We start from the raw sequence: 20094 nt of genomic DNA, 5'->3' as shown, positions 1-20094 counted from the left end.
GGGTGAATTTTAAATAGGGATAATTTTTAATGATTTTAAATAGTCACAGCCACTAATATTTGGATTTTAATTGGTTTTTAGAAGGGGTAATTCTGTATATTGTTTTAACATGCTGTGAGCCGCCCTGAGTCCCATGGGGAGAAGGGCGGCATATAAATTTTGTAAAATAAATAAATAAATAAATAAACTTTATTTAAAAAGTTTTATGGTAGAGTTCTGAGAATGGACAATATAAAAATATGTTAATAAAACCAATAAATATCTTCCAAATACTTTTTTATGCAAGACAATTCAGGTTTTCCAATGGGTCATAAAATATTAATGTTTTATTGTTTGGAATTAAGTCTTGCTTCGTTTATTGTCTTGCAAAATAGTACTTGAACATACATTAGAAAAATTTTGGAAAGTATTCCTTTTATTTACAATTTAAATATTTATCTTAGAAAATATATTAAATAGATAAGCATACATCCACACACACTGTCTATTAATGCATTATTGTAAGCAATTAGATATTTTGGAAAATAATATTTGGGAATATGCTTTGTGTGCACTTTCATAAGCATATTTCAAATGTTTACATCTTTATTTTTAAAGAAAAAATATGCCTAATAAAGGTTAATAAATTGCATACATCTTCTGAAGACTTTTTAACACCATATTGTTTTGGGGTAATTTCAAACATAATTACTTATGCTTTTAAAATATAAATATTTATAAGAATACAAAGGAGTGACTTTGTTAATATCTAAATTGGTCATAAGCTACAATTATTCATGTAACTGTTAATTAATGTTGGCGGAAATACATAGAATAAATGAATTTTAGTAGCTACAAAACTGTAAAAAAAATCTTTTTATAGGTAGCACAACAATCAAAGTCTATTTGTTCTGTAACACATACTGCTCACAGTTCAAATACATATCAGCTGTTTTCCTTATATCAGGCCACTTATCTTGCCTGCTTGGAGTTATTTTTAAGTTTATATTATTGCTTGTGGCACGCCATATTGTGAAGGTATGTGAAAAGACAGGGAACACATGCACCCAGAGGCACATACTACAGCCTGACAGTTGTATGAACTTCTATTACAATTCTGTCAAATATTATAGGTAGTCCTTGGTTACAACCACTCACTCAGTGACCATTCAATGTTATGATGGCACTAAAGGAGTAGTGGTTATGACCAATACTCAAAGTTCCAATCATCACAGCACCCCTGCAGTCAGGTAATTGCAATCTAGATAGTTGCATCCAGCTATCCCATGGTCACATGGCTGCAATGTGTGATCCCCCTGCTGGTTTCACAGAGTGAACAAGGGAATTGGCAGGGAAGATTACAAGTTGCTTGGATAAGTCTCCTGCACCCATACTCTCTCTCTGCATCTCATTGCACTCATGCTGTGCCTCCCCAGCCACCCATGCCTCCTCTCTCGTACATTCTCCCACCCCAAGCCCCACAACACTTGTCCACGCTCTGTGCCCTCTGCTTCTTGCACACTCTGTCACTGAGCAGCAACCCTTCTGTTCTTGTGCCATGCTTCTCCTGCCACTCGAACATTCTTGCATATTCTCTTCCACCTGGTTAGCAGCCACCCCAAACCCTGCCATAGTCATGCTCCCTGCAACCTGTGTATACTTGTGCATCCATTCTCATCTGGCAGCAGTCATTGCAAGCCCTGACTCATTTGTGGTTCTTGCCATTGGTGCCTTGCACACCCCCTTCTACCTGGTAGCAGACACCACAGGTCCTGCCATGCTCACACCTCCCCTGCTAATCACACGCACTAACATGCCTTCTCCCATCCAGTATCAGCCATCCCAAACCCCACTGCCTCATCACCCTAGACAGCTCTCTTCTTACAAAGATTTGCAAAGGTTTCTATATTTTTAACTGTGATTCAGTTTGCCAAGTTCTGCAGTTTTAGACTGAATAAATGCACCTTGAAATCATTTATTTAGCTAATATTCTACTCTATTATATTCTGTTCTGTATTTGTCATAACAGAGGAATAAATAAACAGCAATGGTTTTGTAAACTTTTAAGTGATTATGAACTCTGATCCTCTCCTCCACAGATACTTTTCCACAAAAGCACCATTTGACATATTTCTGTAAGATATGTTCTCTCCATATTTGTCTATCTTTACTAGTGGAAACATATCAATCCAAACTAAACATTCTGGTTTATTTCCCATGTAACAGGAAAACATAGTTTCTCTTCCTTACATTACTAGGAAACTTTTTTTTAACTATATGAAATAGAATTGTGGTTCAGCAGCAAAGGACAAGATCAAATCTTTTTCTCAATATAGGGTTATAATCATAGTTATAACAGGGTACAATGTAGATACTTTCTCTCCTTTCTCTATTGTATAAAAGAAGGTAATATAAGAAAGATTCTAAGTCAAATATTAAGTACAACTGATTACACAATGGAAAGTGACTTTCATATGGATAATTGAACTTAACTTTGATATGAATATGTGAAGTATATAAATGAAAGTATGTGAGCATAGTATATCAAGCTTGGACATAGGGAGTTTCAAGAATGAAGCAAGTGAAATGTTGCCTCAAATGAGAGTGGAAAGGGATAAAAAATGAGGACTGATATATCCCTGCACTTGGACCTATACAATGGCACTAGGAGTGGTGAAGTGTGCATCTGTTCTACCCTTACTGCATCCTGTCCATCAGTTTTTCAGAGTGATCCAGCCCTTCTAAAGGGTGGGCAAAATACCAGAAGATTATCTGGATGTTTTGGCAGGCTTCTTTGTGATCATTTAATTTTTTAGGAGAAATTTAAATTGCAATCTCACATAAAAAATTGCAGCATATGCCATATGATCTATAGCATTTCTGAGATGTTTGTTGATGAAAAGCATAAAGGGATATTATATTTGTACAAATAGTATATGATGGGTTTTGAAACATATGCTGCTGTATGTTTAATTGATTCTCCATTTATGCTAAAATAATTTGGCTGATTTCCATGTAAGTGGACGGCAAATCTGTCTACTTACATGGAAATCTTATATTCTCAAATCTTCTCTAAATAAAGAAATAAACGGGTAGTTGTTATGGTCCTACTTTAAAAAAAATCCTCAGTATAATTAAAAATGATGTTTATTTATTGAATCGATCTAATCATTAAAAAACCTGTTTATAATTACATTATTCATTGGCTCAAGTGAGCAGCTGCAGGGGACAGCAAATTACTTCCTATCATAATATCATCATGCAAAGGATGTGAATTACATTTCATAATCATATTATGATGTAAATAACCTATAGTACATAATTTACAACATTTGCCCAATGACACCATAATATATACAGCATCATCTGCCCCAATCTTGCAGCTGCTAATAGTGACTGGTTGCTTTCAGCAGGTTAGAATTAATATACTTAAATTAACAATATATTATTTCTCACTGTTAAGACAGTAACATAATATTTATCTGAAAAGTAGTATCCTACCTTCACATTATCTGGATGAAGTCCTCCAGGATGTTTGTCCATGTACTGACATAAATCTGTGTGCTTGAAAACAGAAAGGAAATAAACTATTTTTCAATGTCTTTTTTAAACAAATCTGTATACTTCTATTTGAAAGCTACTATTAGATATTCTTCTGGATATAACAAATGAAAAATAAGTAAAATGTAAGTATAGTTTAAATAGTGCCATATTTATACCACCATCAGGCTCTTTAATATATGATCAATATATTTGCATATCATTTTCTTCTATCTGTAATATCATAATACAAAGACTAGAGTCTCAAACAATTTAAGGTATAATCCAAGATGGTTAAATAATAAATAAGCATTCTTACAATATGCATAAATCATGACCAAACAAGTAATAAACATTTTGATAGAATTAAGAAAGTTTTAATAGGATTGTTTCAAAAGTTCAAAGGTACTGCCACAAAAAAGAGGACGTCAACATATTATCCAAAGCACTTGAAGGCAGGACAAGAAGCAATGGATGGAAACTAATCAAGGAAAAAACCAACCTAGAATTAAAGAGAAATTTTCTGACTGTTAGAACAACAATTCATTCCAAGAAACATAAATTTGCTTCACAATATTATTATAGGTACATAAAGCATAATGCTAACCTGCATTTAAAAAAAAAAACTTCCAGTTACTCTTGCTAAGTACATTATTTATTTAATTTTTGTGATACACTGGAATGCAGAAACTACCATTTATTCTGTTGAATATGTTTTAAGCGAGGGGTCCCCAACCCCCAGTCCGTGGACCAGTACTGGGCCGCAGCACGCCAGCAACCAGTCCACACAAACAAGGAAAGCTCCATCCACAGGATGCAAGCAGCACACAAAACCACACCCTCTCCATTCTGCAGAAAAACCTATCTCCATGTAACTGGTCCCTGGTGCCCAAAAGGTTGGGGACCTCTGTTTTAAGCCATCTTCTTGCGCTACGAAACAAAACAAATGAACAGTTTAAGTATACCACTTAAACACTTTAAGTGAAGCAGTAGTGACTGTTACAGGATTAGACATTTAATATTTAGCCGCCCAGCTTTACTTTAGTAGCAGTTACTTTTATAATACAAAATTTGCTTAAGGCAGACTTCATTAAGAATACAGTAGCTGGGATATATTCTCTCCTGCAGAAATGACCATTAGGAACTACAGATATGAGCACAGCTACAAAGGATGGATAGGAGAGAGTCACCTGTGCTTTTAAAACAGTTGGAAATATACAGTATGCAATGTCTGCTTCAATGCTGGCAAAAGATTGGTGTCTTTTGCACAATGGATTAACAAGACTTCAGGCCATATTACTGAATAAGAGTTTGCAGTGTAAACTGCTTGAAACTGCAGCAAAACATAAAGGATGATTCCCATTCTTCTTCAGTCCTATATGAGAGCAGACAGACAGAGAAAACCCATTGGTGGATTCTCCATCTCCTGGGCTGGAGAATGCAGCAAAACATAAAGGATGAATAATAAAGAACTTTTTTTCCCATTCTTCTTCGGTCCTATATGAGTACTATTACTAAATGCAATGCTTTATTAGTTCCTTTTTACAGGAAATACCGTACATTACACTATCATCAAATCATTACTGCATTGTGTGCTTGCTTTTTTCAGAGTACAGAAAACCTTTCGTTTTCTTTTTTCTTTCTTTTCTTTTTTTTTTAAAAAGTAAGAGTATGACAATCTCCATAGATTGCCTTAGGACAGTCTTCCATCATGAAAAGTCACAGTTCAGAAATTTCTTTTAACATTTGAGAGATAGGAGAATTGTGTCTTTCATCAAATATTTATGTCCTAGTATTCCTCTCTATTTTTCTTTTGCAGTTTAATCAGTAGCAGTTGCAGCCATACTTTTAATTTGCCTATACACACACAGACACACACACACACATACATATACCTAAGCAATGTCACAGAAATGAAAAAATATATGAGAGCTAATTTATACAACTAATTTAAAGATGTTAATAAGTTTTTTTAAGATTTTCCAATGTATAGAATTTTAACAAAGAAGTAGTATACTTTTGTCTACTCTTTTTTAAAAATAATAACATTAAATAAATGGAGAAAAAATATTTCAAAGATTATTAGCATACCAGTGTACTATATGATGAGTCACATGTATTCCAGTGATCAGGAGTCTGGCAGCATCTTTTCAGACTAACGTATTTTATTAAAAATATAAGATTTCATGAAATGTAGCTCACTTTGTGAGATGTACGGAATAGTTATACTGAATCTATTATTCAAACTGGGATGAAGTAAAGGGAAAAAGGTAGGGGAAATGAGGAGAATGTGGTCACACAAATGCAAATGGCATGCAAGGTAAGTTGTGAAGATGCAGATAAGATACTTATATTTTATAAATTAACAAACATAATCTGTAAAAGATACCGTTGAACTCACTCAAAAGAGTTTCAGGCCATATCTCAACAAACACAACTGGTGTTTTAATACATTAAAGTTGTTTGATAGAAACTTGGAAAGTAGACTCTGAGATCTGCAAAGTGTAATTGTATACAGGTTCAGACATGTACTATTTATTTTTAATCAGCTGGAATATTAAAATAAGGTACATTATAAAATCAACGTTGATTCTATTTTAAGAGAAAAAGGAGCACACATGAATAAAGTATAAAAAACCATGGCTCATCAAACATGCATTGGAGTGGCGTAAAAGTTCCAGTAAATAAGAACACGAACAACATATTTATCAAATTAACCAAACACTGGAAGTTTTAAGAAGAGACTGGACAACCATTTGTCTGAAATGGTATAGGGTTTCCTGCCTGAGCAGGGGGTTGGACTAGAGGACCTCCAAGGTCCCTTCCAACTCTATTATTATTATTAGCCCACATTTACACAAGACAGGCATGGGCCTAAACAATTTCACACACAAGGTTAGAGGTCCCTTTACACCCTCTTCCTCTACTGTGATACATGGGCCTAATTTTGCCAGCACAATTGGACATGAGACAGTTAAACTCACATCAAGAGTTTTCAGGCAATCTTAGAAATCCTAAAAAAATTCAATAACTTTTTTAATATCTTAAAATTGTTAATAGATAACAAGGTTGTAATTTGTCTCCCTTGGAACCCTCATTTGAATTATTGCATTGCCTTCTCTTCCGTTTTCCTAACTCCAACTCCATCCTATATATTTTAATCCCATATCAATCAAGCCACATCATAAATATAATGAAATGAACTTTTTTATTTTAAAATATTATCTTGCAAGGTGGACAACCTTGAAATTTGGCTGTTATTCTATGTTTTAGAATAGGGTAGATGCAGTTGATTGATTTTATGATCAAATTTAATTTGAAATTTACAGAATATGCATGCAAGATGTGCTTCTTATGATTAAAAACTGGAATGCCAAAGTTAGAAACATGAACGGAGAAAATGTAGTTGGACTATATGGTTTATTAAACCAAAAATAAGTAGGAAATCAACTTGTCACTTTTTGCCATTCCAAAGATTTCTTCATAACTGCCAATGTCTTTAAACAATCAAAATGATACCTCGATACACAGACATCAAAAGATCAAATATATTGAAATCAAATTGACTGTGGGTGGAGACCCTCCACTTTAGCATCAAAGACATTAGTCAGATGCTGACTGTTGAACAGATCAGTGCAAGTTCCAAGTTAAGCTAAGAAAAAGCCAGTCAAGCTTCCACAATATGATCCTGAACATATGCCCACCATTTTCTAGTAGAACACTAGAAATCATTTTGAAGTCCTGACCCTCATTAATAAAGAACCATGGGAATTATGGAATGAAGTTAAATAAGTAATTAAGGATGTCTGTGAAAACAAATTACCGAGAAAAAAAGAAGCAAACTGGTTATCAGAAGAACCACAGAAATTGCCAAGAAGTAAAAAGAAGCCAAAGCCCGAAGGACAAAAATTTCAAAAAGGAATATAACAAAGAGTTTCAGGGAGATGTTGGAAGACACAAGAAGCATTAGGAGATTATAACCTTAAAGGACTAAAAAATACACCAATGGACAAATAGTAAGCAATTTAAAGGAGATCAAATGAAAATGGAAGAAATATATTGAAGTACTATACAGTGAGATATTAAAATATGTTACAATGATGCATTTCTCTCCTTTCCTTTCCTTGCAGACTTTGCAGGGAAACCTCTCCTCAGAAATGGGGGGCTGGAGAATAAAAAACAGAGCGTTTCTGCAAATGGGGTTGGGAAATCCACCCTCACCTTTCCTTTTCTTTCCAACTTTGCCACTTCCCGTTTGCTGATACATCTCTGGGTGATTTTTCTTCTGGTGGGATACCGAGTTAGCTCTGCATCCTGGCCACACGCACCTGGTGACACCCACCCAGTCATACTCACGTTGCTCCATGCAGGTGGTCATCCCCACCCAGCTGCCCTGAGTTTTCTATGCTGAGCTGGCTGTACCTAGTTCTCCATGCTGACCTAGCCATGCCCACCTGGCTATACTCAGATGTTCATGCCCATTCAGCCGCGCCCACCTGGCTTGTGAGTTTCTATTGCTGCTATAGATCTGATTAACATTCATACAGACCTACAAATGCAGGTGTCTATATTTATATAGTAATCATTTTGAACTTCAGGAACAAATGTTAATTTTGAAACTTGTATCTACCTCCTTCTTATTCAGCATTCTTTCTTTATCTCTTACACATATTTCCAATGAAATATGCTCATAGCTCTTTCCTTAGCTATGATAAATCTGTATGTGACTTAGCTTTCCCATAGTTCTACCTAATTGGTTTCAGCTGTCATATCTAAAATGAAATGGATGGAAAGCCTGAGGCCTATGAATGAACAGGAAGCATTTGCAACTACATTCCCATCATGTCAAACCAGCAACATGAAAGAGCTCTCCCATTAAAACAAAAACAGTACTATTTGGCTTCTGGCGATGACATCATGAGGCAGACAGATTGGATTGTTTCACTGAGGCTGCAAGATTGCTACAAACCATTCTTTTCTGCTAAAGAGATTGCACATACATTTATCATGTTCTGGATAGTCTACTGACTAAACTACTTCCCTATTGTCACCATTCTTAAGCAGATGCAGCAATGGAAAAAAGAATAAGAGAACTAAATATGAAACAGAACTAAATATGAAGTAAAAGACCAGCATACAAAATCCAAAGGCAAGATTTTTTTTATTTATTGTTATTAACAGTTTTGACATAACTAAGAGATAAAAACAAAAATATATAAAAAAGAAAGTAAAAGGGAAAAAATATGGAAAAGAATACAATTCAAGAAAGAAAAAAAGATAAAAGAAATGACTTCTGTCCTTTCACGCAGTTACAAACAAACTTGTGGCAGGATGTTCTCGAGATACGACCATAATGGAACCTGCCCATTATGGTTGCATGTCACAACAGTAGTTAGGTGAATCACTTAACAACACACACACACACACACATGTAACCTGCTCTCCCCGATGAATTGTTAAAGGAACATGTGAGTTGCTAAACAGAGCACAGGGTACTTTAGGGCCGCAAATATGATTGTTTTTATATATGCCTTGTTTTATTGGATTATTGTATGCCACCCAGAATCACCTTTAATGATATGGGCAGCGATAGATAGATTAGAATGATATAGATAGATAGATAGATAGATAGATAGATAGATAGATAGATAGATAGATAGATAGATAGATAGATGGATGGATGGATGGATGGATGGATGGATGGATGGATGGATGGATGGATGGATGGATGGATGGATGGATGGATAAATATTTACATTTTTTCTTTTTTCACAAATCCTCCATACATGGTAAAATGTCCATATTGACACAATATTGACTAGAACTACTTTTATACACTTAGATCATGTCTACGATGTCATATAGTAGCAGCACATCATCCTGTAAAAATTCTCTCAAATTATAACACAATCTGAATTTCAGCCCCTTTAGCACATTGTCCCCCACTATATTGCAGCCAAAATTCTTAGCCCATTTCAACATGCTCTTTAATTTGTTCCCGTTTTGTTTCAAATTTCAACAAAGGTTTGTACATTCTTGCAATCAGATATTCATCCTTTGTACAGAGTTCATGCCAAGAGCACTAGGATACATTAACATAGCTACTCCTCCATTTGAACGTTAGAAGACAGCCATTACACACTAGATTGTTTTTCTTTTTCATATATCAGCGCCAGGAATTTTATGTTTTGGTTTGTTCCATCAGAAGATAAAATCTTATGCCTGAAGGAACCATGACCAGGTGGCAGCCGTACAAAATCCTCCATCCCAGAGGGATTAATGCCAAGGTAGCTACTGAAATGACCTGTAATCCATGTCTGATACTGTAGGTATAGCTTGAATCTTTTAGGTAATTTGATATATTTTAATCTACTTGGTATTTACAACTAAATCTTCAGATTGGGCAGAGAAAGAAAAATAACTTTTGCATCATGTTTAATGTTGCTGTAAAAATAGTCAGGCCATATCATATGATTTATTGTTGTGGGAAAAATAGAAGGAGGAAGGAGTATTAGGTGTGTTCACTGCCTTGAGCTTCATATATATATACATACATGTATATACATATACATATACACACACATATACATATATACACACACACATACACATACATATAAACACACACACACACACATGTAGGGCAGAATTAAATTATAACAAGAACAAGATAAATTTATATGTGTGTGTATATATCAGAATTAAATTATAACAAGAACAAGATAAATGTATTGGCCTTCTATAACATTCTGCTGCTAATGCTTGGGGTGGGGGAGCCAAGCTTTAACAGTCTTGCATAAGGCCAGAGAGTTAGGGTCATCCAAGTTCCAGGAGAGAGGATTTTTTTATGGGGTAAGCACAGCGGCAGAAAAGTTAATTATTCCTCAGTCCCACAAGATGGCACTGTTCGATAGAAGGGACTTGAAACATGCCCACTCTTTCAGATCTGATAGAACAGACCCTCAGAGATAGAGTCCCATAAGTAACCTGGCCATGTAAAGCTTTAAAAATATTAACCAGCACCTTCAATTGTACCTGGAATCATATTGGAAGCCAGCTCAGCTTATGCAGAAATAGAACTGCATAAGTAAGCTTTGAAACATTCAAAGCTGTGTCGGTTGCCACATTCTACACTAGCTGAAGATTACAAGTCCTTGCACAGCCCCTTCTTGGCCCTCCCAGTCATTAAAATAGTTAATGCTGTAGAAGTATAATCCCATGTCCACAATAACTTCGAAGTAAATCTGATATTGAATTCAGTTCTAACATGAAATCATTCCTAGATTATTACTTAATGTTGTGGCTTTGTATCTCATTTACACTTAGTTTCTTTGTATAGAATCTATATTTAATTTAATGAATATTCCAATTAGAATAGATTCTCACTATTAATTCAGTTGATTAGTTTTATTTCAGTCATAATTTGTACGCTATTAGCTCTAGCTCCTAATACATATTTTAGTTCATAGTTTAATAGTAGTTATTAGTTTTTAAGTGATGCATTTTAAATTAAAAAAATGGGAAAGAAATCTCTGACACATAATAAATGCCTCATTTATTTACTAGTATTGCACTCCTTTTTCCTTTTTCTTGCTTTTTATCTGTTTATATTCTTAGAGAAATGTATGTATAATAAAAGAAATAAGACAACTAATAAAATTCATTTATCTTAAAAGATTACCAGATTGTCTCTCATTCTTAGCAATCAGCCAAGACTGTTCTTCCTATAATATTTTTAGAAAGAAAACATTATAATAAATATACATTTAGTGTTTTTTATCAATACAAGCCAAAATTTCATGACCCCAATTTTTTTAAAAAATATTTCATGTAATTGCTGACACATAGTAAATAAAAAGCCACAAGAAAATTCACATGCCAACAAAAATAATCTCCATTTTCTTGTAATAGCTACCAAACCTTACAGTTTTATTTAAAAAGGGGGGGGAATGTAATCCAGGAAACAGATTAAAGAATTGAGGCTTGCAACAGCATGCAGGTTAAGTGACAAAGGAGTGAAGAAAGAAAAAAAATGAAGAGATTAAGACTTTATAACTATTATAGACAATTTAACTAATACTTGTTTAATGCAAATAATAATAATAATAGTAGTAGTAGTAGTAGTAGTAGTAGTAATAATAAAGTTGGAAGGGACCTTGGAAGTCATCTAGTCCAACCCCCTGCTCAGGGAGGAAACCCTATACCATTTCAGACAAATGGCTGTCCAGTCTCTTCTTAAAAACGTCCAGTGTTGGAGCATTCACCGCTTCTGGAGGCAGGTTGTTCCACTGGTTAATTGTTCTAACTGTCAGGAAGTTTCTCCTTAGTTCTAGGTTGCTTCTCTCCTTGATTAGTTTCCATCCATTTCTTCTTGTCCTGCCTTCAGGCGCTTTGGAGAATAGCTTGACTCCCTCTTCTTTGTGGCAGCCCCTGAGATATTGGAACACTGCTATCATGTCCCTCCTCGTCCTTCTCTTCATTAAACTAGACATACCCAATTCCAGCAGCCTTTCCTTATATGCTTTAGCCTCCAGTCCCCTAATCATCTTTGTTGCTCTTCTCTGTACTCTTTCTAGAGTCTCAACATCTTTTTTACATCGTGGTGACCAAACTGGATGCAGTATTCCAAGTGTGGCCTTACCAAGGCATTGTAAAGTAGTAAAATCATTACACAGAGTTAGCCTCTTGCAGATATATAGAAAACAGAATTCCAAAGTTTCCAATTGGGTGAAAATGTTTGGAACTACGGCATCAAACCATTGGAAGGGGGCAATCAATGTTCCCCATTGGGGAAAACTCACTTAAGTTTGAAAATTGTTTTCTTAATAACTTGAATAGGAACTGAAAAAAATCATCATGCAATAAAAAGTTATAGAATGTGATTTATTTATTCTTTTTTCAAAAAATGAAGCTACAAAAAATGTCATGAATAAAGTTTCAACACAGTTTAAGTTGTTCTAGATGGAAAATATCATCCCTTTTATTGAGCTGTTATGCTATTTTTTCCTGGCTTTAATGTCCAGAAATGTTCAGGACATTATTACCAAAGCCTTGGTCTGGCATTTAATAAAAAATACCGTTTCTGTCCTTTCATATTATATTCAGAACAAATAGGATTAATATGCTTTTAAATTAACTGATTATGATAAGCAATAGAGGTCTGTATTAATTGCAGAAGTATGAAACACTAAGTTATTTCTTATACCTGCATTCTCATAGAACACCCAGAACAAAGTTCCGGCACCTTTTTTGGATGGAACCTTGTAGGGTAGGCAAGGCAGGTTGTATGACATGGGTGAGTTCCCGCACTTTTTTTTTTTTTTTACAAAAAAAGCACTGTGCATTCCATAATGAAACCCAAGGTTACTTAGATAATTTGTTTCAAGAAACCCAAGGATACTTAGATAATTTACTTCTTATATGGTCCTACATTCAGGCTTAGATCAGAAAAAAACCCTGTTTGTTTGATTTTTTAAAAATGTTATTGGTACAATTTTGTTTACATACAACATTGCTAAAAAGAAACTTTTTTTTTCAAATTAATCATGGCTAAGGTTAAAGAATCAACAATCTTTCATCAATCTTTCATTTAGAAGAGAACGTCTGATTCAGCCAGCACAAATTGACTCACTCAAGATCACTTCTGTTCTTAAAATGTGGAGCTCTTAAAATTATTTGCCTAATAACATAAATTAAATCTGCAGACCCAGGATATGAATGGCTATTTGTTTATTTTTTTAATTTTTCTGGTTTGAAAGATTTAGAAATACTATTGCCTAAATAATATCCTATAATAAAGATATATTTCTATTTAAAAATCCTCATATTTCAGGGACCAAGAGATATCCATCTCCCTATAAATAGCCAGACAACAGAATCAAATTCAGACAAGGAGATCATTCTCTTATCTGAATCTTTGTCATTACATGGACAATAAGAGAATGGCATTCTCATCCATCAAAGAGTGACATTGATAAATGCATGAAAAGCGAGCCATCTGTTTGCATTATACTTCTAGCAAATCCTTCAGCTACAGCAGAGCTGTCACATAAAATTGCTTGCTCTAATATACTGTAGATAGCTACAGCAGGATCCAGTATAAAGCAAGTCTTTCTTAAGCTACTTTTATTGTTTACTTACTTATTTGTTTCTATGCTGTTCAATTCCTAACCCTTCTAAGTAACTCATAGTAAATCAATATACATACAAACATAAATAGAGGGGGGAAAACAAATTACACAAGCATCCTAAGCACTACTACTGGTTAGAGTAACTTTTAGTAGTACCCCAATGCTAGAGCTACATAAAGAGGTTATGGAGAGTCTAAATGTCAAGAGGTATGCTGTTCTAGACATAAAGATGTACCTTACCCCAAAATAGTTTATAAAAGAAATTCATCAAAGCTTGCCATGCAAGTCCTGCTACAATCCTAAAGTATGCACATTTCTCAGTAATAAATGTGACTACCCCATATCTGATGTGAAAATTATCAATACAATGCCTCTGACTTATATTGCTGCAATTCTCTAGAAGTTCAAAAAACTGGCACGCTACCATAATTATGATGTAAATACAGTGATATTGACTTTTGGAATTTAACATTTTGGTCTCAGAGGACAGAAAGAATAGCAGCAGCATTTACAGGAAGATTAGACCATCAAGCCATATTTCATTCTCTTTCCTTCTTATTGTTACAAGACAAAGGAAAAATGAACAGACTATCATGAACCGATCTCTGTATGTGTTATATCTGACTGACTAGTATACTTAACAAAGAGCTATTAGCTTAAATATATATTTAATTTCATTACTTGAATATTTAAATGACATATTTACATTCACTACCTATAAGAATATGGCTCTTATTATACTAAATGAATATTTCTTTCCAAGAAAAGTTATGTACCTTGTTTTAATAAATTTTAATACGTAATTTTTAGATGTATCCCTGATAATACTAATGTTGCACATGCACATTTATTTCTACTTGATTTTACATTTTTTTCCTAAGAATCAAACAGCTCTCTATTCATTTCAATCCCAAATTAATACAGTGAAATCCTACTTAATAAGCTAATTGTGTATTTTTGTTCTCTTGTTATATCCCAAGGATAGGGCATAAGGGTGGAGTCAGCTTGAGCTTCTCATGTTTTCTTTATTCCTAAGCTTAAAGTATGCCTTTGTTTTTGCAACAGTTTCTACATATTTCTTTCATAGCCACTTTTATGAATTTCTGCACACTCTGTAAGATCTGATAGAGCAGGTGCGCTCCAGGTGCTAGCCCTAAGTCAGTGCCATCTGAGAGATCTGATGGGGCGTTGCCTTCTCTGTTCATGGTATCTGTTCATGGTACATCTGTTCATGGTGCAATTATATCCTTCTACAGGCTGGAGTTGTCCTGACTTTGCCATGATTTAAGTTGTCCTTATCCCAAGTACTAGATTAGAAAGTGTGTTCTTTTATTAATGTGTTTGGTGTTTTAATTTCTGAATTATAGTTTTCTTCTGTTTGTATTGGATGGTATTGTTTTTATCCTACATACTGCCCAGAATCACTATGAGCTGGGAGGCCTAAAAAATATATGATTAGATAAATTGTATTTTTTCATGAATATTGCAAACTAGTTTTCAAAATTAAAAAAATCATAATGGAAAGCCCAACTGCCTATGTTCTCTTTTAATTTCTTATTAATACACACATAACATTCAAGTATCAGTTACTGAGATAATCATCTTCATTATTTTAGCCATTGTTTATCCAAGGATGAAGGCCTCTTCTGCATGTTCCCAACCAATACAGTCCTAAGCTTTCTTTAACCAACTGGGTCCACAATACTTGCTGATGCCGTTGATCTGTCTTTTTTCAATGCTTTTTATCAGGTGGGATCCATTCTACGACCGCCTTGGTCCACCTGTCATCAGTTCTTCTTGCTATGTGGCCAGCCCATTTCTATTATTATTATTATTATTATTATTATTATTATTATTATTATTATTATTATTATTATTATTATTATTATTATTATTATTATTATTATTATTATTATTATTATTATTATTATACCATTTCAGACAAATGGCTGTCCAATCTCTTTTTAAAAACTTCCAAGTGTTGGAGCATTCACAGCTTCTGGAGGCAGGTTGTTCCACTGGTTAATTATTCTAACGGTCAGGAAGTTTCTCCTTAGTTCTAGGTTGCTTCTCTCTTTGGTTAGTTTCCATCCGTTGCTTCTTGTCGGGTGCTTTGGAGAATAGCTTGACTCCCTCTTTTTTGTGGCAACCCCTGAGATATTGGAACACTGTTAACATGTCCCCCCTTGTCCTTCTCTTCATTAAACTAGACATACCCAATGCCAGCAACAGTTCTTTATATATTTTAGCCTCCAGTCCCTAATCATCTTTTTTGCTATTCTCTGTACTCTTTCTAGAGTCTCAACATCTTTTTTACATCGTGGTGACCAAAACTGGATGCAGTATTCCAAGTATGGCCTTACCAAGGCATTGTAAAATGGTATTAACACTCCATGTGCTCTTGATTCTATCCCTCTGTTAATGCAGCCTAGCACTGTGTTGGCTTTTTTGGCAGCTGCAGCACACTGCTGGCTCATATTTAAGTCCACTAGGATTCCAAGATCCCTCTCACAGTTACTACTATTGAGGAAGGTACCACCTATACTATACTATACTATACTATACTATACTATACTATACTATACTATACTATACTATACTATACTATACTATACTATACTATACTATACTATACTATACTATACTATACTATACTGTTTCATTTCTTTTACTTTCTTGATGATATCACATACTTTCATTTGTTTTCTAATCCATGTCCAGGTCTTTCTATCTTGTTTTGTAATGCCGAGCATGTATCTTTTCTATGGCTCTTTGCACCACTCTTAGCTTTTATATGGATTGTGAAGTTAGCGTGCATGTTAGCGTGAAGTTAGCATGCATGTTTCAGCAGCATATGTTAAAGCAGGTATCAAACACTGATCAAAAGCTTTTCTCTTCAGGCATAGGGGGAGGTTCTTCTTGAACATTATGCTTAGCTTGCCGAATTCCTGTCAACCACATTTAATACACCATTCAATTTCTTTAGTATATCATTTTCCACAGAGATCCATTGGCCAAGTGGTCTATTACACCTAGTTCTTTTCCAGATATATTTTTTTCTTTCTTGGTAAATTTATTAAATATAACCTGGGTCCTTTTCAGGTTTATTTTTAAGCCAAATGGTTCTTCTGCTTAGTATAGTTCTCGTATGTGTCTTTGTAGCTCTTCTAGGTCTTGTGAGAAAAGAACATGATCTGCAAATCTGAAGTGATTTAAATAGGCGCCACTGATTTTTATTCCATCTTTTGCCCTGTCTAGTTTGCTTCTTCAAGGCAGGTTGAGAAAAGGATAGGGGTTATTGTATCATCTTGCCGTACACCATGTTTTATGTTGATTTCTACTTTAAGATCATTAAGGCAAATTGTTGCCATTGTTTTTTCATATATTGATTATAGTAAATTTATGTAAGCAGTATGTACGCCTTGGTTGAGCAATGCCTTAATTATTGCTTGCTGGAATACTGAGTCAAATGCTTTTATGTAGTCAATGAAAGCCATGCACAGAAATATGGTGTATTAGTTGTGCCTTTCAATAACTTGCTGAACCACCTGGATGTAATCCATTGTGCTGCAGCCACTTCTGAACCTTGCCTGCTCCTTTGGCTGTGCATCATTTAATGTTCTCAATATTCTTTTTGCTATTATCATTGAGATAATATTTACATTATTTCATACAATATTGACAATTTATTAGCAAATATCATCCACCATTTCTAACAATTTATTACCATTTAGAGAACATTCTATTACAGATTTTTACTAATGGTTACTTCTCATTAAATGAAGCAGCTATTATTTGTCCATTTAGGCAGATTCACTTAAATTAATTCAGTGTAGATTTATTACAATCAATGGATATTATTTTGGCAAACGTTCAAGCAAAACTGGACATTTTATGCACAATCTTATAAAGACAAGTTAGCCTACAGTGGATCTCTAAGAAAAGCAAGCCACCTAAAACAGGGCTTTTCAATCTTTTCACCGACTGTACCACTTTTAAGATATGGCAATATTCGAGTATTACCCAGCAAGGTGTCAAAAACTTGATGACCAAAAAACAAACAAAAAACCTGTTCAAAGTTGCAATTGCACTGAAATGACTTATGACCATTTTTCATACTTATGACCATTGCAGCATGCCCAGGGTCATGTGATTTATATTTGGATGCTTGGCAACTGATTCATATTTATGATGGTCACAGTGTTCCAAGGTCATGTGATCCCCTTTTGCAACCTTTTAACAAGCAAATTCAATGGCAGAGCTGCTGGTGGCCAAGTGCTAAGGTAGGACTTTCCTCTCTCCCTCCCTCCCTCCCATTCCCATCTCCTTCTGAAGGAAGAATTTGAAAACCCCCCCCCCATATTTTCTCTCTTCCATTTATTCACCAAACAAGGAAAAAGCTCCAGAGACAGAAAAGACAAGCTGCTGACTGAACTAGCTTAAAAAGGCACATTCCCCTTTAAGAATTAGCTACTGGCTAGAAAAGAAAGTTAAGGAGCTGGCAGCTGGCACTTAAGGAAGAAAAAATATGTAGTAAGTAATGGCTAAGGCAGCCTCGCCAAATGGCTCCATTCTTAAGTAAAGGAATGCTACAGGCAAAATCCATTCAGGAGAAAAATACTTCAAAATCCCTTGCAGCAAAACTTACAGCTAACAATAGCAGAGCAATAGAAGCTAACGGGAGACATCAGCCATCAGCCAAATAGAAATTGCCAAACACTCCTTAAGAACACAAAGCCCTCATTGCCCAAATCCCAGAACTTCAAAGTCACAAAAGCACATAAGAATCCTTCCACTCTCCATCTCCCTCCCTGTATCACCTCCAGCTGATGCTACCTGGCAAGGACATTACCTGGCAACTAAATGCAGATTAGTCTGCACTATTGTATTTTCCATATTTACTTATAATTGTGAAAGTTGGATTATGAAAAAACTAAGACATGATGAAAATTGACTCATTTGAACAGTGGTACTGAATAAGGCCCCTTTGCATCCTTTGGACAGCAAAGATGAGAAAGCATGTACTGGATGTATAAATCCAAAAATATCATTGCAAGGAGAAAAAAAATCACAAAATTCTGTTGTACTTATTTTGGCTATGCCATGCAATCACTGGATTCACAGTGATTGCTGGAAAAGGCATTTATGCTCAAAACTGACTAGAAAAGGCATTTGTGCTCAGAATGGTTAGCAATTAAAAGAAAGGAGCCTGCCAAAAATCATGGTGGCAAGACTTCACTAAAGCCAACACCAACCAGACTTTAAGACAATTTTCAAGAAGCTCTACAAGATTGGAAAATGTAGAGACAGCCGGTCCATAGAATCACTGTGAATAAGACATTGAACAGATACCATCATCTTCATCTTCAGCACATTATCCATTCTTATCTATACTGAACTCAAGAAAATCATCTTAATCTTTATTGATATGTTTTGAAATGTAAGCTCACTAACTGTTCTTTGATACTACCTTTGTCTTATAATATTTAACTCTGAAGATTTTTATTCTCATAACCTATTTAAGTATAAGGTACCTTGAGCTAATATTGTCATCTGTATATCTCAAAGTGTTACTATTCAGTTTAGTTCTCACCTGTTAACTCTTCCAACTCATCACCATATATTAACTGTACACATTTAATAGGCAGGAGAGCCTTTATATTCTGGATCTCTTGCTTTTTTTCAAACTTAACACTACTTTATTATTCATCATAGAAGTTCGTCATAGCAATAAATACATCTTACATTCTGATATAATTTACACAAACATTTTGCAAACATATTGGTAGAACTTGACTTACAACCACATTTGGCAGCAGAACTGTCATCGCTAAGCAATGCGGTTGTTAAGTGAGTAATGCCCAACTTAACTTTTTTTCCTCTGATGATGATGATGATGATGATGATGATGATGATGATGATGATGATAATAATAATAATAATAATAATAATAATAATAATAATAATAATAATAATAATAAAGTTGGAAGGGACCTTGGAGGACATCAAGTCCAACCCCCTGCTCAGGCAGGTAACCCTATACCATTTCGGACAAATGGCTGGCTAGTCTCTTCTTAAAAACTTCCAGTGTTGGAGCATTCACTGCTTCTGGAGGCAGGTTGTTCCACTGGTTAATTGTTCTAACTGTCAAGAAGTTTCTCCTTAGTTCTAGGTTATTATTATTATTATTATTACTTTAATTTATACCCCGCCCTTCTCCCGAGGGACTCAGGGCGGCTTACAGGCAAGTAAAAACAGAGCTATACAATAAATATCTAAAAGCCAAATTAAAATATATATTAAATAACCTGTATTAGAAAAATTATAAAATCCCTTTAAAATCCCTATAAAATCCCCCCCTAGGCCAATCCCGCTTGATGGAAAAGCCATGTCTTGAGGGCACGGCGGAAGGAGGGGAGATCCGGAATAATCCGGATCTCTGGGG

At 34.8% G+C, this 20094-nt stretch overlaps 1 protein-coding gene across 1 annotated transcript in view; it reads right to left on the bottom strand.

Moving 5' to 3' along the window:
• CDK14 (cyclin dependent kinase 14) overlaps window positions 1-20094 on the bottom strand; it is a 197176-nt gene that overhangs the window by 81265 nt on the left and 95817 nt on the right. Inside the window, exon 7 of the mRNA XM_015815272.1 lies at window positions 3481-3543. Coding sequence (XP_015670758.1) covers window positions 3481-3543 — 63 coding nt within the window. The remainder of the gene's footprint in view (window positions 1-3480; window positions 3544-20094) is intronic.

The sequence above is a fragment of the Protobothrops mucrosquamatus genome, unplaced genomic scaffold, assembly GCF_001527695.2.
Source record: "Protobothrops mucrosquamatus isolate PMUCROS unplaced genomic scaffold, P.Mucros_1.0 scaffold332, whole genome shotgun sequence".
NCBI classification, from domain to species: Eukaryota; Metazoa; Chordata; class Lepidosauria; order Squamata; family Viperidae; genus Protobothrops; species Protobothrops mucrosquamatus.
This window is presented reverse-complemented; position numbering and strand designations above follow the sequence as displayed.